Consider the following 23,946-nt stretch of genomic DNA (forward strand, 5'->3'; position numbering starts at 1 on the left):
TTTATGTTTCTAATCCCAAACCCTTGAGAAAAACACCCATACATCACCATTCTATTAACGGCGCAGGTTGGGAGGGGCAGGGGCCTTATGATTGAGTTTTGCCTAAGGCCTCAAAAAGTCTAGAGCCTCCTCTGGCAGTAGTGTAAAACAGCATTAACTTCTAGCTGTTTCTCTTTATCAACACTGTTACATGAAAGAGGGGGCATGGCACATGCACCTTTGGTTTTCGAGACAGGATTGTAAACACAATAACTTGTGTGGTACAGTAAATATATATGTGACACTGTCTATATGATGCCCACATACAAAAGTTGAAAGACATCACTACAAAGCTAACGTTTTCACATATCCCAATGAGAGAGTACAAGGACCATGGCCTTACTTTGTCATTTCAGCTTCTATGTCCAAAGTTCCTATATACTTTTGATTACATTCTTCTGTCAGATTAGTCAAGTTCAATACAGTAGCTTTATAGAGAGAAAAAGTAAACATTAGTTTGTATTAAACTGAACTTTAATATTATTAATAATATTATATAAAGTCATAAAACCATTCTAATCATATTTATTTTTGTTAATATTAGTATATCCATAATTGTCAGACAGTTATTTTTTATGCATTATTGCAGTTTCATGGTTTTCAGCAAAGAAAGGTCTTCCCTTTATGTAAGTACATTAAAGACAAGGAGAGAGCTAAAAAGTTAAATACAGGCAACAGAAAGACATAGAAATAAGATAGATGAATTATGTACATAATATTTGAATTGATCGAGAATATCAAAAGTTTGCCTGCCAGGCAGAACTTTTTGAAAAAAATTGGTTAGCGACAAACAGGTTTTACACTATCTGTTTTATGTTTTTTTTTCCGGCTTCGTCAATGTCACAGTTATGGTGACATGCGGTAACTGATGGTTACTAACAGCTTGTGTGAAAACACACTGCACTAGTGGATTTTGTATGCGTTTTAATACTAAAATAAAGCTGCATAAAATATCCCTTCTTGTTGGCAGTTGGTGTTACACGCAGAGGTATCGGAAGATGCAATGGCTTTTGTTTTCCATGTGTTCCAAAAATGTTCTCTTTTGGGAGTAGCAACAGGTTTTGAGTCAGTGGCAAGTATAGATGCAATGGAAATACTCGGCGAGTATTTCACCCCAAAGTTCTGAGTGTGACCGGGTGCGCCAGGCTCAGCTCACTCATCTCTACATAAGATGCTGCAACTAAAGCCAGCCCATACACAAAGTTACAACAGAGAAAATACAGATAACATTCTTACCATTTATGTTAATTCCACTTTGGACAAAAGCATCTGTCATCTGTCCAAAGATTATAATCATAATAGGGAGCCCAGTGCCACAGGCGAAAGAAGCCAACATACCAACAATCATCAATAATACATCCAAGCTATCTGCATAGCTGAACTAAAAGGAAAAATAAAAATCATACGTTCAGTTTGTATTGCAAATACTAAGGTGGTCACTGAGTTTTATACAAAAATATGTTAACATTATCTGGTATCCATAGTACTAAGTAAGTTATTGGTGTGACATTTAAAAACAGAGAAGTCACTAAGACTTTGTTGCAAATAATTGAGAGACAGCACAAATTTGCTGTTTCTGGTGCCTTTATGTATAAATGTTTCCCCTTAAAGGACAACAGTAGTGCTAGACTTTTATATATCCCTGTGCCCGGGCCTCAAAAATAAACAAAATAAACTTTAACTCACCTTCCTACGAGCCCCCATTGGTCCGGCACAGGCCTCACGGTCCAGCGGTGCAAACCTCGTTCAACTTCCTGGGGACGCCGCAGAGTCGTCGGCGTATCACCAGCCGCAGTGATGTCCCGCCCCGGCCGGTGATGGGCTGAGCCCACTGTCTTGTAAGGAGCTCTGACCGGCTTCTTACATGACAGTGCGCTCAGCCTATCACCGGGGCGGACATCGCTGCAGCCGGTGATACACTGACGGCTCTGCGGCGTCCCCGTCCCCAGGAAGTTGAACGAGGTTCGCACCGCTGGACTGTGAGGCCTGTGCCGGACCAACAGGGGCTCGTTGGAAGGTGAGTTAAAGTTTATTTTGTTTATTTTTGAGGCCCGGGCACAGGGATATATAAAAGTCTAGCACTACAGTTGTCCTTTAAGTTGCAAGCAATGAAACAATAACAGCAGTGGAGTAGGGGCACATAGGTTGTAATAACAGCTGGCCATTATTCCCCTTTGCCTGTAAGAGAGTGTTAAAGAGGTTTTCCAAGCTTTACAAAATATGTGCTGCAAAAGCTTTATATACAGTAAAATGTAGTACAAACAACAATCCCTTTCTGTGTCTGCACAGATCATGTTTCACATGCTGGGCAGGAGGAATGGCAGTGTCCAGTGAGCTGCCCCAGCAGTATTTGAAAACTGTCGTTGCAGCAATAATTTACATGTTGTCATAGAATGGCATGTAGGCAGCTGAATATAGGGTCAATATTAAAGGGGTACTCCGCCCCTACCATCTTATTACCTAACCAAAGGTTAGGGGATAAGATGTCAGATCTCCTGGGTGCCGCTGTTGGGGACCCCCGGGTTTTCCGCTGTGGCACCCCGCTATCATTACTGCACAGAGCAAACTCGCTCTGTGGGTAATGACGGGCAGTACAGGGGCCGGAGCACCGTTACGTCATGGCTCCGCAACCTTGTGATGTCACGGCCCGCCCCATCAATTCAAGTTTATGGGAGGGGGTGTGGCTGCCATCACGCATCCTCCCATAGACTTGCATTAAGTGATGCTCTGGCCCCTGTATCGCCGGTCATTACGCACAGAGCAAACATGCTCTGTGCAGTAATGATAGCGGGGTGCAGCAGTGGAGATCCCGGGGTTCCCCAGCAGTGGGACCCCGGCGATTTGACATGTTATCCCCTATCCTTTGGATAGGGGATAAAATGTCTAGAGGCGGAGTACCCGTTTAAATGTAGACCTCAACATTGGTAATCTTACCCACAACAAGCTCTGGCGCAATCAAAACAAAGAGACAATACACAGCTAAGCTTCCTTCAGAATGAATCATCCCAAGCTAAGATGATATCATCTGGTGAGAATTCAGACAAATTTAGAAACTTTGCACTATTTCTTTAAAAGCTTGGAACCCCCCATTTAACTGATGAAGCAGTTACACTTGCAAAATACAGCATGTTAACTAATTTAAAGACCAAAGTTATAAAAACAGTTGGATATAGACTTACCAGCTCGATATATCCCACCATTGATATAGGCTCCTTTTTTTTCTTCATTTTTTTCTGACTAGGAAGAAAACATAAAATACATGTTAATTTTCACAGTAACATTAAAATGACATTTAAGTATACAAATCAGTCTGTGATGTTGAACAGTCTCTGGTGTTTGTAAAATAAGTAGAGCAGAAATGAAAAAAAAAATTATTCTCTCAAGTGCTTGCAGTCAGTACAAAGTGAATTCTTAAATTGTACTTTTAAAAATTGTACAAAATAATACCAAGTGGGTTTTATAACATCATCTTATGGAAATAATTAGTGTACCACTGAGTATCCAATGTAAGCTTGCTTTAACCCATTTATGACAGGGATGGTTTTGGGCCTTCATGTCTAGAGTAACAATCTTCCCTCGGAATGGTGTTGCACATGTCAGAGCTAGCGTAGATTTCCACGACAATTTACAAATACTAGCAGGTGTAATTGATAATAAAGTAGGCCTGTGTATGACCACACCCCTTGACAAAAAAACCACACCCCCTCTCCACTAAGCACTGATCACTTGGCAAGCCAGGCACAAATCAGTAAAAATTTTCATTAGCATTTTTTGTGCAAACTCGATGTCCCTCCTTGTTACCTTCATAATGGTGCACCTATCTAGCAGTCCCTCAAATTAACCAATATTCTCTTTGTTAAGAATATAAGTTTTGTTTCTTTTCTTATAATTTACTCAAATCTAAATTATTTCTGCTTTTGACTAATCCAATCCTCTATGAGAGTGCATCACCTCTAAAGGCCACAGTGAATTAGCAATGGAAGAAATATTCTCTATACTCCTTCCTCTTACAACCTCCTCCAATGGAGGAGAAAAGTTATTATAGCAGTATTGCAAACTGATAGCTTGTATCAACAAAACCCACAATTGTAAGTTTTTATAGTTTTTTTTGTTTTTGTTTCTTTTTTACAGTTGCGATGGTGGTTTAAATATGATTTACCTACAATAAGCATATTATAGATAAACACACATATGGGAGGCACACGTTCCAGCATTGAGCAATTCTTTGTAGAGGTAAGAGGCTGCAGTTTCTTATTTACAGTATATATTACATCCATAATAGAAATGCACTTTGTTGTTTAATTTCTGCCTAGAATAGTCAGCGGTTTTCTGAGCACAAACATAATTCTACATTGAATTATAAAGCAAAGCCCCAAGAACGGAATGGAAATGTTGTTAAAAAACATAATTGCACATTACCCTCGTATACTTTATTGCCGGTGTATAATGCCTTTATATCTGCTTTAATACCAAGTGGAGCATTAAGCATAGCTGAACCCCAGCCAGTAGGTGCAATTACATTTGCTGCCATAGCAATTAACTCTGAAAAAATAAAAAGGAGCAAGAGAGGCAGCAGTATGTAAAGACTAATGTGCATGAACTCAGCATCATACAATACTGTTTGGGATGATTATATTATTCCATGTACAATGGTGGTCCTATTAAAAGGTAGAACGATTAGAACCTGTGCAGAGGAATTATAGTGGCTTATTTGTACGTTATGTATCTTGTGGACCATTAGTTTAAATCACTGGTTTCTAATATTCTCATAGGTATAAAATTTGTCATACACCAGACTCAAATAAGTTCAAAATTTATTGTAGCTTTTGCCTTTGGATGATAACCCCTTGTTTATGTACAAATAACTTACATGGTCATACTGTGGTTTTTAGTACATTGTACTGAGCCTCTTGATTATAAATGGATTAACAATGAAAAATATGATTTATGTTTAATCTCATATTCTGCAAAGTGACATTGTACAACACTTTCAAAGTTGTTCAAGTGGGCATCACCATCTAAGTTTGCAGGGTTTCCCCTCAGAGACCAATTGATCTTGGGATATTTCTCTGTGAAAAACCCTAATCTAGATAGGGGATAAGATGTCTGATCGCGGGGGTCCTGCCGCTGGGGACCACCGCATTATTGCATGCGGCACCCACCTGGTTTTTCACCGGAACCGCTGGAGGGTCTGAGTCGCGACTCCGGGAACGGAAGTCCGTGACATCAGGACTCCGCCCCCGTGTGATGTCACGCCTGTCCCCTCAATGCAAGTCTAGGGGAGGGGGCGTGATGTCACATGGGGGCGGAGTCCTGACGTCACGGACTTCCGTTCCCGTAGTCGCGACTCATACCCCCCAGCGGTTCCGGTGAAAAACCAGGTGGGTGCCCCATGCAATAATGCGGGGGTCCCCAGCGGCAGGACCCCCGCGATCAGACATCTTATCCCCTATCCTTAGGGGATAAGCTGTCTAGGGTGGGAGTACCCCTTTAAGTAAATGGTTTGTGACTAACTTAACATAAACTTTACTGGAGGTTCAGGGCTCTGGGTAAAACTAAAAGAAAATAATAGCACTTCATCTGAGATGAAGCATAAATCTTGGGATTACAATTAAACAGCTGATAACTTTGCATTCTACCACTTATGATAGACCATAACTGTTTTAATAGTATTGATAGTTATTGGCCATGGCTAGTCATTTTATGTGTAAGTGAAGCATTCTTCTTACACCTTTTTTTGTGTGCTGGTAATGTGTAGGAGCACCAAATTTATTAAATGGTCACAGAGCATTTGATACATTTAGTATCAGGTAAACATTTTCTGAAATTTCACTCTTCACATACACCATAAAGCTAAGCTAAGTCTTGGGTGGTGTAGTTTTAGAGACTTTTCGGTTGCTTTGCGCCTTTTTTGAGCTTTTTCACAAAAAGGCGCAGTTTATAAAACCCTTCCATATCATGTGTAATGCCAAAATCTGTGGATTGCTACTCAAAATCAGCAGAAATGTGTAAAACAAAAAGGTGCAAAAAAAAGGCACAAATACACCCTGCTTGCGCCTTTTTTGCACCTTTTCTAGACACAAAAAACTGTCTAAAGACAATGATAAATGTCTACCATTGTACCTTAATATCCCTTACAAATTTTTACTGTTGTGCTGATTGGATATTTAACCCCTTAAGGACGCAGGGTTTTTCAGTTTTTGCACTTTCGGTTTTTCCTCCTTACCTTTTAAAAATCATAACCCTTTCAATTTTCCGCCTAAAAATCAATATTATGGCTTATTTTTTGCGTCACCAATTCTACTTTGCAGGGACATTAGTAATTTTACCCAAAAATGCACGGCGAAACGGGAAAAAATATCTTTGTGCGACAAAATCGAAGAAAAAACACCATTTTGTAACTTTTGGGGGCTTCCGTTTCTATGCAGTGCATATTTCGGTAAAAATGACACCTTATCATTATTCTGTAGGTCCATACGGTTAAAATGATACCCTACTTATATAGGTTTCATTTTGTCGTACTTCTGGAAAAAATCATAACTACATGCAGGAAAATTTATACGTTTAAAAATGTCCTCTTCTGACCCCTATAACTTTTTTATTATTCCATGTACAGGGCGGTATGGGGCTCATTTTTTGCGCCGTGATCTGAAGTTTTTATCGGTACCATTTTTATTTTTTATTCATTTTATTCATTTTTTAATGGTATAAAGAGTGACCAAAATACGCATTTTTGGACTTTGGAATTTTTTTACGTGTACGCCATTGACCGTGCAGTTTAATTAACGATATATTTTTATAGTTTGGACATTTAAGCATGCGGCGATACCACATATGTTTATTTTTATTTTTATTTACACTGTTTTATTTTTTTTTATGGGAAAAGGGGGGTGATTCAAACTTTTATTAGGGAAGGGGTTAAATGACCTTTATTAACACTTTTTTTAACTTTTTTTTTTTGCAGTGTTATAGGTCCCATAGGGACCTATAACACTGCACACACTGATCTCTCGTGCTGATCACTGGCGTGTATTAACACGCCTGTGATCAGTGTTATCGGCGCTTGACTGCTCCTGCCTGGATCTCAGGCATGGAGCAGTCATTCGTCAAACAGACACCGAGGAGACAGGTAAGGGCCCTCCCGGTGTTCTGTAAGCTGTTCGGGACACCGCGATTTCACCGCAGCGGTCCCGAAAAGCCCGACTGAGCAGCCGAGTCACTTTCACTTCAGACGTGGCGGTCAGCTTTGATTGCCACGTCTGAAGGGTTAATACAGGGCATCACTGCGATCAGTGATGTCCTGTATTAGCCGCGGGTCCCGGCCGTTGATAGCTGCCAGGACCAACCCGATATGCCGCGGGGACACCGCCTGACCCTGCGGCATATTGCGGGAGCCGGCGGAGGGCGTAAATATACGCCCTTCATCGTTAAGGGGTTAAAGTCCCAACAAGGAGTATTGGTCTGGTTTAAAACTGCTACTCCTGCATCTCCTTACCAGAAATTTGACTTTAAAGGGGAAAACCCATAGGCTTTTCCTCTTATAATCTTATTCAATTGTATAAATATCATTCATTAGCCATATACAGCATTTTCCCTGATGGTTGTCACTTACATGCATGAAGTGAGGGAATGACATCATCCAGCCATTCACTCTGTCTCAGTCCAAATCCCTCTCTAAAAGCAGCCCCCACCCTCCTGAAAGACACAGACCAAGTGTTTTCTGCCTTGCACTGATGAGTCATGTTCTCTTTAGTGCTGAGAACTGGGAGGTTTCTGCAGCCTCAGCCAATCAGATACTGAACTTCCATCTGCTGCTCAGAGCAGGAGGGTGGGGGCTGCTCTCAGTGAGTGGGCTGGCTGGCAGGGTACAGCTGCATTGATTGCTGGGAGATGTAGGCAAGTAGAGGGAAAGATCGCAAAGAATATCACGCAGCCAAAGAAGACAACAGAGGCCACAGGAGCCATGCCTCAGGCAGGATGGTTTACAGAGAACACACACACACATATATATATATATATATATATCCCTGGAGTACCCCTTTAACTGTGCAAAATGATTGGTCCTCCAATATAATGCTTCATTAGGAGGAAACTACACACTAATTTTGGCCACAACAAGGGTCACATGACTAAAAGTTGCTATGTTTCACACCTAAGTTAAGAATAAAGGGGCACATTGGGACCCAAAAGTGGCAATGACTTCAATCTAGCAGTCACAAGAAATCCATCCGATTAGCCATTTGTGAGTCACAGTGAGACCTCTTTTAGTTACCTCCTGCCATGCAATCCCTAAAGTGTGACAGAACAATTTTTGGTTGCACAACCTCTGTCATGGCTAAAATCACAGTGAAGCTCCAGTCTCATAGTACTAGACTACTCATAGGAAAGAGAGACCTGGGCCGATGAAAAGCTCTGGTACTCCCCACCAGTCTTTGCTTACTTTGCTGCGATAATGTCATCATGTACATCCACATGACCTCTACAGCCAACTACTACCAGTACATATTCTGCACCGCCTATAGTTACACCCCTGCCTCTTAACAGCTAACACTACTAGATATGTCCAGAGGAAGGAAGGGAACCTACATTTTGAATATCTTCCTACTCTTTACTAGTTGACTCTATAGCAATTTAGCTGAAATATATTAATTGTATTTAAACAATTTTTAATAACTGCTAAATAAACAGTTAGCATGATTAAAGGGATTGTCCAGGGAAAATTATCAGATCCCCCTATCCACAGGATAGGGGATAAGTATCTGATCACCAGGGGTCCGACCACTGGGACTCCCCTGTGATCTTCATTATCAGTAGGATACCAGATAGTATTCCTACAGAATCTGCAACTTTAATTAATTTTTTTCAGAGCTGACAAAAATGTTTTATGTAGATTTAATGGAAATATAATTTAAGCCTAGACATTAAGATTTGAATGTCCTTAGTGTTTCTAAGCATTTATATAACAATATGTTTGCTTTAATGGGTAAAAATATAAAGCAGGGAATCAAGAACAGTAAAAGCACACAACATGTAACTCAAAAGAAAATTGTACCCTGCACTGGGTTAAGGAACTCAGTGACAAACAAGGGTAAAGCTGTCATTTACACAGGCATGTTGTGCAGAAGAAAAAGACGTCTCCGCTCTGCACTCAGAAGTAAAATAACTAAGGGGAATGAGTTACATACATAAAAATAGAAAAAAAAAAGAGATTGGGAACACAAGATATAGTAATAAACTGGATTCCGCCAAAGAAAGACTAGTGAGAGCAAGACTGCCTATTATGATGGTGTGTAATTTACTGCCTTTATGCAAAAACTAGTTAAAATGTCAGTCCGTGTACCCACTTGTTCAGGTGACTCATGGAGGAAATTGATGTTATGTGTCAGTCACGTATAATTATTTATAGAGTTTATCGTAACAAGGAGAAGATAACTGGCTAAATAATATGTCATATTCTGCCCAATGTAGCATATATGAGCAGTACTTTTATCAAATGTCTCGTGCTACCCCCTGATAAACATAGAAAACTCATATACTGTGAGAAAATAGGGCTAATAGGAATCCTTCAATAGTTGTTGTTGATGGCTTACCATAATAGGAATGGGTTTTATAATGTAATTCTTGCATGTTGGATACTTCTTTATCCGTAATAACCCATAATTTTGAATGATGTGTTTGTAAAGAAAACCTGTCACATTGAAAATGCAGTCCAATCTACAGGCATCATCTTAGAGAGCAAGAGTAGCTGAGCATAGTGATATATACTCACCATCCACAGACTTTATTTGCTAGAGTACGGGCTAATGCAGCATAGGCAGGGGCACAACAGCGTTGTGCCCCTGCCTCCGCTGCATGTGCCCGTACCCTAGCGAATAAAGTCTGTGGATGGTGAGTGCAATTCTCTTTTATTTTCTTCTTTGTGGATCACGTCTTTTTGTATGAACTGCACCCCCGCTGTCCACACCCATGTCTCACCTGTACTGCTACTAGACCGCATTCCTACAATTGACCCTAGTTCTGCAGTGCCGGCTCTACATATTGATATATAGTTTTGTCAGAAAAGTTCCAGGATGTCATTTATTCAGGTAAACCTCTGTTTATTTTGGGCTAAGTAGTCAAGTGGTTGGTACTTCTCAGTGATTAACAGTTCTCTCTATACATCTGCTTGACTAATTAGAACAGAACGAGCAGAGATTCACATGGATATATGACATGTTATCCTGGACTTTTTCCTGCAAAACTATTCATCAGTCACCTAAATTCTTCCTGCAGAATTCAATGTAAACTAAATGATTGTACAGAGCTTCAAATCTACAACTTCAATCATGCACGTGATACTGTACGTGTGAATACACTCTTAAGGGGTTAGCCAGCTTAACCCCTTAAGGACGCAGGACGTAAATGTACGTCCTGGTGCGGTGGTACTTAACGCACCAGGACGTACATTTACGTCCTAAGCATAACCGCGGGCATCGGAGCGATGCCCGTGTCATGCGCGGCTGATCCCGGCTGCTGATCGCAGCCAGGGACCCGCCGGCAATGGCCGACGCCCGCGATCTCGCGGGCGTCCACCATTAACCCCTCAGGTGCCGGGATCAATACAGATCCCGGCATCTGCGGCAGTGCGCGATTTGAATGAATGATCGGATCGCCCGCAGCACTGCTGCGGGGATCCGATCATTCATAACGCCGCACGGAGGTCCCCTCTCCTTCCTCCGTGCGGCTCCCGGCGTCTCCTGCTCTGGTCTGTGATTGAGCAGACCAGAGCAGAAGATGACCGAAAACACTGATCTGTTCTATGTCCTATACATAGAACAGATCAGTATTAGCAATCATGGTATTGCTATGAATAGTCCCCTATGGAGACTATTCAAGTGTAAAAAAAAAATGTAAAAAAATGTAAAAGTAATAGTAAAAAAAAAGTGAAAAATCCCCTCCCCCAATAAAAAAGTAAAACGTCCGTTTTTTCCTATTTTACCCCCAAAAAGCGTAAAAATGTTTTTTATAGACATATTTGGTATTGCCGCGTGCGTAAATGTCCGAACTATTAAAATAAAATGTTAATGATCCCATACGGTTAACGGCGTGAACGAAAAGAAATAAAAAAAGTCCAAAATTCCTACTTTTTTAATACATTTTATAAAAAAAAAAATTATAAAAAATGTATTAAAAGTTTTTTATATGCAAATGTGGTATCAAAAAAAAGTAAAGATCATGGTGCAAAAAATGAGCCCCCATATTGCCGCTTATACGGAAAAATAAAAAAGTTATAGGTCATCAAAATAAAGGGATTATAAACGTACTAATTTGGTTAAAAAGTTTGTGATTTTTTTTAAGCGCAACAATAATATAAAAGTATGTAATAATGGGTATCATTTTAATTGTATTGACCCTCAGAATAAAGAACACACGTCATTTTTACCATAAATTGTACGGCGTGAAAACGAAACCTTCCAAAATTAGCAAAATTGCGTTTTTCGTTTTAATTTCCCCACAAAAATAGTGTTTTTTGGTTGCGCCATACATTTTATGATATAATGAGTGATGTCATTACAAAGGACAACTGGTCGCGCAAAAAACAAGCCCTAATACTAGTCTGTGGATGAAAATATAAAAGAGTTATGATTTTTAGAAGGCGAGGAGGAAAAAATGAAAACGTAAAAATTAAATTGTCCTTAAGGCCAAAATGGGCTGAGTCCTTAAGGGGTTAAAGGGGGTACTCCAGTGAAAACCTTTTTTCTTTTAAATCAACTGGTGGCAGAAAGTTAAACATATTTGTAAATTACGTCTATTAAAAAATCTTAATCCTTCCAGTACTTATTAGCTGCTGAATGCTACAGAGGAAATTCCTTTCTTTTTGGAACACTGATGACATCACGAGCACAGTGCTCTCTGCTGACATCTCTGTCCATTTTAGCAACCATGCATAGCAGATGGATAGCAGATGCATAGCAGATGTATGCTAAGGGCAGCATGGTGGCTCAGTGGTTAGCACTGCTGCCTTGTAGTGCTGGGGACTTGGGTTCAAATCCTACTAAGGACAACAATGAATAAAGTGTTATTATTATTATAATAACATCAGCAGAGAGAACTGTGCTCGTGATGTCATCAGAGAGCAGTCCAAAAAGAAAATAATTTCCTCTGTAGTATTCAGCTGCTAATAAGTACAGGAAGGATTAAGATTTTTTAATAGAAGTAATTTACAAATATGTTTAACTTTCTGCCACCAGTTTAAAAAAAAAGTTTTTCGCCAGAGTACCCCTTTAAAAAGAAACACTTATCCTCTTTCCACAGGACAGGGGATAAGGGTCTAAACACAAAGGGTCTGACACCTGGGACCCCCCATGATCTCCAGAACTGGTCTTGGCAGTGATGGGCTCAGCCAATCACCAGCTGAGTGGAGAAACCGGTGCGGTCGGTAATTGGCTGAGCGGCCCGTCACTGCCAAGACTAGAACTTCTGAAAATGTAAGGGCTGCCGTAGTCAGCAAAGAAAGACCTGGACCTATTCTGTGAATATGGGATGAGATTTATTAGCTGGATAAGCTCTTCAACAATCATTAAGAGAGTTCTTCTTAGTGAGTGTCTGTATCACAATCATAAGAAACTGAATTGAATAACGTTTCAGACATCTTTACGTTTAGGCAACAAGCAACTATAACTTGAAGTGTCTGTGTATTGAGGATATATGCCAGACCTTTAAACCTTGTATATGACTCCTACTGACACTAAGTAGACATCTGAAGTACAGTATAAAAAATATAGACTTTTTGTTTTAATGTCATCAAAGCAAAGATTTATTGATGAGGACTCTAGAAATAGGCAGAATACTAGGTAATATCACGCAACACTGCCTACCAAACATTAAAATAAATGCTCTTTTCTGAGAAGTTGTCAACATGGACTGACCCCACTTAAATCACCATCCGCAGATAGAAAAACAGATGGATACAGAGGAGATGTCACTTACTTGTCTGTCTCCTTCTTTACTATCCCATTACTTTCTGGCTTTTCATCTTGTTGAAAGGCAGGGTTCTCATAGGTGTTATCAGGAAAGCCATCTGAACAGACACAAAGCCACAAATTTAACAATCAAAGGAAAGACAGAAATATGTTGTCTAGCTCTTTATTGTAAATCAAATAATGTATGTGTGTTGTGCTATGTTAGAAAAGTGTGAATCAATTTATATCTGAAGTATCAATAACTGCCATGAATTCAATGATAAATGTCTTCATCTTGTTTGTGATTAAAATAGTTGTCTGGGATAAAAATATATATATTAATGAATAAATAGGCTAACAGCAGGAAAAGTGGTAAAATAAAAATAAAAAAAAACGCAATAATCTTGTGCTCCCAGTCTTCATGTACATCTACATGACCACTGTAGCCAACAATTGTCCCCAATGATGATTCTTAAATATGTATCACATGATTGTTGAGGCTATTGATTAGAAACAGCTGTCAAAAGGATGTAACCGCACCACTCAGAAGAACAAAGGCTTACTTCAGAATATCCAAATAATAAATGAAATAATAAATGAATTCTTTTTCTTCTTTTATTACAATGGCATAGTACAGTAGGGGCAATTGCAGTTTTTGAGCCAAAGCTAGAAGTGGATCCAAAAGGAATGGGAAATACACTGTAAAGGAAGAATTTATGCTTCTCCTTCCTCTCCTGGATTTGGCTCAAAAATAGCAGTAGCAGTTTTCAAAAAGAAACACAGCTTTAAGGTATGCTCACATGTACAGGATCTGCTGCATATTTTTGCTGCATATTTTCTGCACCTGATTTTGCTACCTGTTAAAGGGGTTATCCACCATAAGGTGATTTTAGTACGTACCTGGCAGACAGTAATGGACATGCTTAGGAAGGATCTGCGCTTGTCTTGGAGCTAAATGGCTATGTCATGAGATTACCATAGCACTGTGGCTAGCTTTTTGTGAACTTGTATTTCCTGTTTGACTTTTTTTTTACTACAAATCCCACAATTCCATTTTCCTCCCTCCCACACATCAGCCACCCCACCCATTGAAACCTAAATGAGCTACATCCATTCAAAAGACCTGTGGTTTTCAATCAGGGTGCCTACAGCTGTAGCATTAGTTGCAGTTGATCTCTCTCCCACCAAGCGATCCCTCCACCCATTTAAGCAGACAGGCTCCCTGTCATCAGCTGACTATTGAAAGCTGGGATAAATCCAAGACAACAGTCATTTTGTATGCTGTTAAAAATAAATATTGGAGTTAAAATCACAGAAGAATTGTGTAAAAAACGTCACACACAGGCACAGACACTATATTATGAGCTACACTAACTTTACAGCCCCTGTAGCATAGTCAAATAAAAAGGGGTAGCAAAATCAGCTGCACAAAATATGCAGCAAAAATATGCAGCAGATCCTGTATGTGTGAACGTACCCTTAGGGTAGGGTCACACGTAATGGATCCGCAGCGTATTTTACGCTACAGAACTGCCAGTGACCCGACCCATAGTGTGCCTCCAGCTCTTGCCGCATCATCATTTTCTGCTGCAGATTTGCTTCAGCAGAGTTAACTGCCCATTAAAGTCAATGGGCAGCAAAATCTGCAGCAGATCTGCAGCAAAAGGGTAGGGTCCCTTAGGGTAGGGTCACACATGGTGTATTTTGCTGCGTGTTTGCTGCTGTGTATTTTCCTACCCATTGAAGCCATGGGTATAAAAATCAGCTGTGTATTTTGCTACCCTTTGACTTCAATGGATAGGAAAATACAGAGTGGCAAATATGCAGCAAAATACAGCACATGTGACCCTACCCTTACACTATTTTTTTTTAAACCCTATACAGACCCCTAATGGAATGTTAAGGCTTTGTTGCACTGCCATTATTGTTGGAAAATGACAGAAATGTTGATTGAATCCTATTATAAGTCAAGGTTGCCCACCAGTGTCCATTTCCATCGATTATATAATAATTCCAACACATTATCATAGCTTCCAATCAGAAGCCATAGCCTTAGTAGGAACATAGCAACAATATGTGTCCAGGCTCTGGAATTGAATTGACTGCCATGTGCCTGAGATCCAGGCAGGAGTAGTCAAGCGGCAGAAACACTGATCAATGCTATGCTATGACATAGCATTGAACAGTATGAGAGATCCATGTACTGCATGTTATAGTCCTCTATGGGGGCTATAACATTGCAAAAAAAGGTGTAAAAAAAAAATCTTATTTACATGATATAAGCCCTTCCCTAATAAAAGTTTAAATCACCCCCCCTCTTTCCCATAAAAAAAACAAAGCTGTGTAAAGAAAAATCAACATATGTGGTATCGCCGCGTGCATAAATGTCCGAACTATAAAAATATATTGTTAATTAAACCACACGGTCAATGGTGTACACGTAAAAAAATTCAAAACACCAAAATAGCATATTTTTGGTCACTTTTTATACCATAAAAAAATGTAAAAAAGTGATCAAAACAAAAATGATACCAATAAAAACTACAAATCATGGGCAAAAAATTTGCCCTCATACTGCCCCTTATAAGGAAAAATAAAAAAGTTATAGGAGTCAGAAAAGTAGTTATAATTTTTTTTATTAGTAAAATAAAATCAAACCTATGTTCCTACAGAATAAATATAAGGTACAATTTTTACCAAAAACTGCACTGCAAGCTGCTAAAAATTAAAAAATGGCTTTTTTTCATTTCTATTTTGCCCCACAAGGAATTTTTTTATGGTTTCGCTGTAGATGTTTTGGTGAAATTATTAACAGTATTATAAAGTAAAATAATTGGTGCAAAGAACAAGCCCTCATATGGATTTTAGGTGGGCAATTTAAAGTGTTATGATTTTTAGAAGGTGAGGCACAAAAAACTAAAGTGTAAAAAGGAAAAATCGACAAAGAGGGAAGGGGTTAAAAATTGGAAGATATGTGACTGAACTCAGTTAACATACAATTATGTTTACATATGATTATACTGAGCAGCGTTCAATGTACCAAGGCGGTGAAGGATGAGGATCAGTTTATCAGATTTCACCTTCCTAGGATAGGGTCACATGTGATGTATTTTGCTGCGTATTTTCCTACCCATTGAAGTCAGTGGATAGCAAACTATGCAGCTGATTTTGCTACCCATTGACTTCAATGGGAAGAAAATCTGCAGCAAAATACAGTGATGTGACCCCACCCTCAGGGTGCTTTCACATGTACAGTATCCTGCACATTTGATGTTGCAGGTTTAAAGCTGTGGTTAAGTTTACATTGAAATCTGCAGCTTCAAATCTTTAGCATCAAATATGCGCAGGAAACTGTCATGTGAATACATGTGGTGACCCAGTACATAGTCACATGCTCCTGCCCATCCTGTGTGGCAGATGCTGCTCTATGTCCATCATGGGTCCCCTCTCCTTAGAACTCTTTATATGGTGCTTAATAATTTGTTGTTATATAAGAGTTAATATAATGTATTTTTGTTGCAATGTTACCTTAAGAAATCTATGTTGCTAAGGACTCTTGTTGTTAAGGGGAGTATGCAAGGTGAACAGGTGACTTATCTGGCCAATGGGACATCTCTAAATTGCTCTCTTACATAGCTGGTAGGAGCTAGCCTGGTCAGTCTTTGCTGAGGCATAGAGAAGAGAAGTCTGAGGAGTCTGTGGAGTGTTCCTGAAGGAGGCCTGAGCCCTAGTCCAGCAACCATACATCTACTTCAAGTCAACCCTTGCACCACGAATGAAAGTCAAAGTCAACGATAGGACCTAAACATAGTGGGGATTCGGCTGAAGTCCAGTCCAAGTAGTCCGTCTGTCAAATACTAAATTCAATTGTGGCTGCATCATTCAGTACAATTGCAACTACAAGTCCCATAAGCCGATAAGCTTCACTAAGTTCACCCTGCATCTCCTTAGTGCCTATCTGAGCTGTATGGACTTTAACACCTCATCTACCTCAATAAAGCATACCAGTTAACCGTAACCTTGCATCGGAGTGATTATTTGCCCCATACCTGGCACAGGTGAAGCTGGTCTACCTCGGGTGGTGTATAGGTCAACCACGCCCTGGCGTCACAAAGAAGTTAATACACACATTACCCCGTCCGACACCACATACATTCTCATGGTAGGGTAACACGTGCCATATTTTGCTGCGTATTTGCTACTGCATATTTTCCTACCAGAAACTCCTAAACTAGAAGAAGCAATGGATCCAGCGGTTGCAGTAAATTCTTATCCATGTTTATTTAGACATCCATGCAAACAGACTCTTGACATGAGCATTCTGGTTTCTCATGTCAAGTGTCTGTTTGCATGGATGTCTAAATAAACATGGATAAGATTTTACTGCAACCACTGGATCTATTGCTTCTTTTCGTTTATGAGTTTCCGGTTCCTGGGACCAGGGATACAGGATCCATGTGGTAACCAAAAGTCAACCATGCCATGTGGGCTGGATAAACCAGTTTCTTTACATATGTTCCTACCCACTGAAGTCTTTAGGTAGCAAAATACACAGCTGATTTTAAAACCCATAGGGGGAGATTTATCAAAGGATTTAGACTGGTTTTTCCTGTCTAAATTTGTCGCGCAGAAAGTCGCAGTCTAAATATGTGCGACTTTTCTGCGATTTTTGCTGTAGAGGAATTTTAGAACATGATGCATGCAAGTCTATTTTAGACAGAAATGCATTGGAAAATGCATTGGTACTGAATTTATCAAGTGCGACTTTTGTGCGACAAGTCGCACCTGCCCAAAATACGCTGAAATGTCAGACCATGTTGGAGCAGGTCTAAATGCAGATTAAGCTGTAGACCCTGAATTCTGAGCACAGAATTTATCAAGGGCTGTGAGACCTTTGATAAATTAGGAGCACAATAGACAGGAGACTACCACATATGCTGGTCTATAAGCATACCCAGAATAGACTAGATTAGTAAATGTCCCCCATAGACTTCAATGGGTAGGAACAAAAAGGACAAGTCAGAGAAGACAAGCTAGTAGTAGAAGTGACCACAAGTAGGAAATAAACTAGGAATACATATATTAAATTCTCAAATTTGATTTGCATTCTGGAAAAAGTTATCAATAAATAGCATGTGCAAAGCTGTCATATAAGGGAAACCAAAAAGGCAGCTACATGTATACTGGATTGATGAAGAGCCAGTTCGGTTAGGCAACTTTTCTTTTCCTGCAAGGAGGAAAAGATGCTGAACTCTGAGTTAAAGAGGTATTCCAGCTTTATACATCTTATTCTATATATATATATATATATATATATATATATATATATATATAGCAAAATCATCTGTAGTTGCAGTATCTTGCAATACCTTTTTTATTGGACTTTTGGATGCAGCAGCAATATCTCAATGGAGAATGCATTTATATATGTGTGTATATGTGTGTATTTGCATTCTGGAAAAAGTTATCAATAAATAGCATGTGCAAAGCTGTCATATAAGGGAAACCAAAAAGGCAGCTACATGTATACTGGATTGATGAAGAGCCAGTTCGGTTAGGCAACTTTTCTTTTCCTGCAAGGAGGAAAAGATGCTGAACTCTGAGTTAAAGAGGTATTCCAGCTTTATGCATCTTATTCCATATATATATATATATATATATATATATATATATATATAGAGCAAAATCATCTGTAGTTGCAGTATCTTGCAATACCTTTTTTATTGGACTTTTGGATGCAGCAGCAATATCTCAATGAAGAATACATTTATATATGTGTGTATATATGTATATATATATATATATATATATATATATATATGTGTGTGTGTGTGTATATATACATACAAACAGAATTTTGAAGAGACAAGCTTTCGGGATTCCTCCTGTGAACTTAGATTTGCTTTAGACTTGATAAAGGGAGGAATCCCGAAAGCTTGTCTCTACAAAATTCTGTATGTATCTATATATATACACATATATATATATATATATATATATATATATATATATCCACACATATATAAATGTATTCTCCATTGAGATATTGCTGCTGCATCCAGAAGTCCAATAAAAAGGTATTACAAGATACTGCAACTACCAATGATTTTGCTTTTTGCATCACTGGACTAATACGGCTACTCCTAACTAATCTATATATATATATATATATATATATATATATATATATATATATATATGACATAAGTCTGAATGCAAGGGTTTCTAAAGTTTCTAAACATCAGCTTAGTGTTTAGTTTAGTTATGTAAATTTCATGTTTTACATGATATTTTTAAAGGGGTGAGAGTCCATTTTACATCACAAAATTTCACACCAGCTCTTTGCTAGTGTAGAAATCACAGAAATGGTTGTTGTGTTTTTCTAGGTTAGTTTTTTTTTTTTCTTAAGTGTTATTTAATCAGTTATTGAAATATAAATATTAATTATTGGCAAATGTAAAAAAAAAAACAAATTCTTCATGGTACTGCACCTGCACTCGCATTTAACCCCTGGACATGTTTTATTTATACAGTTATCGCTTGTCTGTGCTCTACTAATAATGGAATATTACATGAGATCCTTCCACCAGAGTTTTCCAGGATTTACAATTTGGTGCCAAACTCTGCAATTTAATATGACGGCAAACAGATTTTTGGGCACCAAATTTGTTAATTTTGGCATGATAAAGAAAACAAAAGTGGCATGAAATTGAACTCTCTCATATTTTCACATTTTCAAAGCAGCACAAGAGACCTTTGAAAATGTGAGGAGAAAAAAAAGTGTGATTAATATTGCTGCAACAGAAAAAATGTAGTAAAAAAAAAATACAAAATAAAACAGCCCAAATTCCAACATTGGAATTAGAGACCTTTTTTTTCTCAAACCAACATGCACACTGCTAGTAGTTTTCTATAGATTTTAAATAGAACACATTTATATATGTATATATATAACTCAATGGCTCTCATTTACTAAGTTAAAACCGACCAGTTTTTGTCTGGTTATTTTAGTGCAGAGTCTTCGCCAGTCTGCACCAGTGTGCGCCAGGAGAATCCAACAAACTCAACATTGCACTGTGAAAAGTCTGTCACAAGGGGGCATGGTCTGCAAAAAGATGGGCGTGGTTTCACAACCCGACCTATTTACTATTGAATTTACTGAAAATCCTGTGGATAAATGGCTGGAAATTTCCACCTAGAAAAAGCTGGTCAGAAAATTTTTACCGACTTTTCCCGATAGTAAATAGAGAGGAATCCTGCAAGTCTGAAACAACATTTCCCACTAGTAAAAACCTAACACTCTTAGTAAATGAGGCCCAATGTGTGTGTGTGTGTGTGTGTGTGTGTGTGTGTGTATGTGGGTGTTTATGTTCCAGCATCACTTCCAAACGGCTAAAGATATTAACATAAAATTGGTACACGTTACTTATATATCAACAACAAACATAGGATAGGTAATTTAACCCTAACCTAATTTTGTAATTTTGTTTAAAGTCCAATGCATTCAACCCCTATACAATACCCCTACACAGTTACACACAAACACACACACAACCCCCCAATAAAAATTAAAAACATCTGGTATGGCACTGTTTCCAAAACAGAGCCTCCAGCTGTTGCAAAACAACAAATCCCAGTATTGCTGGACAGCCATTGACTGTCCAGGCATGCTGGGAGTTTTGCAACAGCTAGAGACACCCTGTTTGGGAAACACTGGCTTAGAATACCCCTATGTCCACCCCTATGCAAATCCCTAATTTAGGCCTCAAATATGCATTGCGCTCTCTCACTTCAGAGCCTTGTCATATTCGTAATATTTTAGGGCCACATATGGGGTACAAGAAATTGCCTAACAAATTTTGGGAGGCTTTTTCTCCTTTTACCCCTTATGAAAAGGTAAAGTTGGGGTCATTGTAAAAAAAAAAAAAATTTTACACTAACTTGCTGGTGTTGAGGTAAAAGGAAAAAAAAGACCCCCGAAATTTGTAAAGCAATATCTCCTGAGTACGGAAATACCCCATATGTAGACGTAAAATGCTTTGCATGCGCACAACAAGGCTCAGGAGTTAGAGCGCCATGTATATTTGAGGTGATTTGCACAGGAGTGGCTGATTGTTACAGCGGTTCTGACATAAACACAAAAAAAACACCCACATGTGACCCCATTTTGAAAACTACACCCCTTAAGGAACAAAACAAGGGGTATAGTGAGCCTTAACTACCCACAGGTGTTTGAAGAATGTTCATTAAATTTGGACGGGAAAATGAAAAATTTGGATTTTTCATTAAAATGCTGGTGTTAGCCCAAATTTTTCATTTTCACAAGGGTTAATAGGCAAAAAGCCCCCCATAATTTGTAACATCATTTCTTCTGAGTAAGGAAATTCCCCATATGTGGATTTAAAGTGCTCTGTGGGCGAACTACAATGCTCAGAAGAGAAGGAGCTCCATTGGGCTTTTGGAGAGAGAATTTGGTTGGAATTGAAGTCGGGGACTATGACAAAGCCCCCATGGTGCCAGAAAGGTGAAACTCCCCCCACATGTGACCTCATTTTGGAAACTGCACCCCTCACAGAATGTAACAAGGGGTACAGTGAGAATTTACACCCCACAGGTGTCTGACAGATTTTTTGGAACAGTGGTCTGTGAAAATGAAAAAATTAATTTTTCATTTGCAAAGCCCACTGTTTCAAAAGTCTGTCAAATGCCAGTGGGGTGTAAATGCTCACTGCACCCCTTATTACATTCCATGAGGGGTGTAGTTTCCAAAATGGGGTCACTGTTCTGGTAGCATGGGGGCTTTCCTTCTTTCTGAGCATTATAGTTCACCCATAGAGCACTTTACATCCATACATGGGGTATTTCCATACTTAGAAGAAATGGGGTTACACATTTTGGGGGGCATTTTCTCCTCCTCTTGTAAAAATTGTACATTTGGGGAAAAAACTGCATTTTAGTGAAAAGAAAAAATTTTCATTTACACATCTGACTTTAATGAAAAGTCGTCAAACACCTGTTAAGGTTCACTGCACCCCTTGTCACGTGCCATGAGGGGTGTAGTTTCCAAAATAGTATGCCATGTTTTTTTTTATGCGACATGCCCCCTAAAAACCATTTCAGCAAAATTCACTCTCCAAAATCTCATTGTCACTCATTCCCTTCTGAGCCCTCTAGTGCACCCACAGAGCTACGTTCACACATGAGGTATTTCCTTACTCAAGAGAAATTGGGTTATATATTTTGGGGTGCATTTTCTCCTTTTACCCCTTGTAAAAATTCAAAGACGGGGTTCACAAGAACATGTTAGTGTAAAAAATAAAAATATTTAATTTTCTCCTTCACTTCGCTGCTATTCCTGTGAAACCTAAAGAGTTAACAAACATTATGAATATAATTTTGTATACTTTGAGGGGTGCAGTTTTTATAATGGGGTCACTTATGGGGTATTTCTAATATAAAGACCCCACTTCAAAACTTCCCTTCAAAACTGAAAAATTTCTATTTTGAAATTTTTTTGAAAAATTGGAAAATGCTGCTGAACTTTGAAGCCCTCTGATGTCTTCCAAAAGTAAAAACATGTCTACTTTATGATGCAAATATAAAGAAGACATATTGTATATGTGAATCAATATATAATGTATTTGGTATGTCTATTTTCCTCACAAGCAGAGAGCTTCAAACCTAGAAAAATGTAACATTTTAAAATTTTTTAGAAAATTTTGGAATTTTTCACCAAGAAATGATGCAAGTATCGATGAAAATTGACCACTATGATAAAGAAGAATATGTCATGAAAAAACAATCTCATAATCAAATTCATAAGTAAAAGCATCCCAGAGTTATTAAAGGAGATGTCGGTGCAGAAGTGAAAGTTTGTTTTCTCTTTTTTAGCAGCTCAGGCAGGATGGAATAGTAAAAGTCGGCACAAGACATCTCCTTTAATGCTTAAAGTGACATTGGTCAGATGTGCAAAAAATGCTCTAGCAGGTAAAAATGGTCTTGGTTCTTAAGGGGTTAAGGACGGGATATGAGGACAAAACCTTCCTCCTTTGTTGCCTTTCTTCCCCCACAAGGACATGGTAGGACAAACCGGGCAGCGTCGGGTACTCAGCTAGTGTATGTATTTATATTAAAACATTTTTTTTTGTTTTGAATTTACAGGCCATATCTATATCTTTTTATTTTTATTTATGTGAAACATTGTCCCATTTTGTAACCCACAGGCTCTGTCCTTATACATATATTGTAGAAGAAAAAAGAAAAAAACAGGGAAAGATGTAGATTAATATTCTTGTACTTACCAATGATGTAAGGGGCTGTTTTCTGGAAATCAATATCTTCTTTCATTTTGACTTTTTGTGAAAAATTCCAGACCTGTTAGACAATAACACGACTAATTAGTGATGTGAAGAAATAGCTGCTAGTCTAAACTTTATTCTGAGGAAAGAAACTTTATCCCAGGTGAGGTTGCAGTGAACAAACAGATATGGTCAACAACCCAGCCCATCCTTAAGTGTGCATTATTTATCCTTATGTAACATAATACCATAGTACGAACATGTAACATTGGCCTCCTGTTGAAGTTTCAGATCCAACATAAAGGATCAGATCAGATGTAATCTGCCTACATAAACATATTCATAGTACTAAATATGCAACATAGTTATAAATAGCCTTCATAACTGTTTGGGGATTTAGACAGTATCACATATAATAAGACTAAACAGATAGCCCAGCAGTCTCATGCAGCTATCAAAAACTCATACAGTTATCAGCAACTGCTCTATGGAATTGAAAAGATCCATAATAGACAGATTTTTACAAAATGGGCACATTACCCTTATCTTTATTGTTTTTATTTTATTGTATCTGTCAAGCTGTATGAAGCCATAGTGCGAACCCATAGACGTTTGCACTGTTTCCACATTTCAGCACAACAGTATACATTTAACCCACTTCTCCAGAT

At 38.7% G+C, this 23,946-nt stretch overlaps 1 protein-coding gene across 1 annotated transcript in view; it reads right to left on the reverse strand.

Annotated features, from left to right (window-relative positions):
* The window catches only part of LOC130281633 (ATP-dependent translocase ABCB1-like), a 62,993-nt gene that overhangs the window by 35,523 nt on the left and 3,524 nt on the right, over window positions 1-23,946 (reverse strand). The window contains exons 2-6 of the mRNA XM_056529063.1: window positions 23,282-23,354; window positions 13,009-13,099; window positions 3,219-3,276; window positions 1,276-1,420; window positions 383-467 (exon numbers count right to left, since the gene is read on the reverse strand). Of these exons, the coding sequence (XP_056385038.1) occupies window positions 383-467; window positions 1,276-1,420; window positions 3,219-3,276; window positions 13,009-13,099; window positions 23,282-23,327 (425 nt within the window). The 5' untranslated portion in view covers window positions 23,328-23,354. The remainder of the gene's footprint in view (window positions 1-382; window positions 468-1,275; window positions 1,421-3,218; window positions 3,277-13,008; window positions 13,100-23,281; window positions 23,355-23,946) is intronic.

Source organism: Hyla sarda, chromosome 7 (assembly GCF_029499605.1).
Source record: "Hyla sarda isolate aHylSar1 chromosome 7, aHylSar1.hap1, whole genome shotgun sequence".
NCBI lineage: Eukaryota > Metazoa > Chordata > Amphibia > Anura > Hylidae > Hyla > Hyla sarda.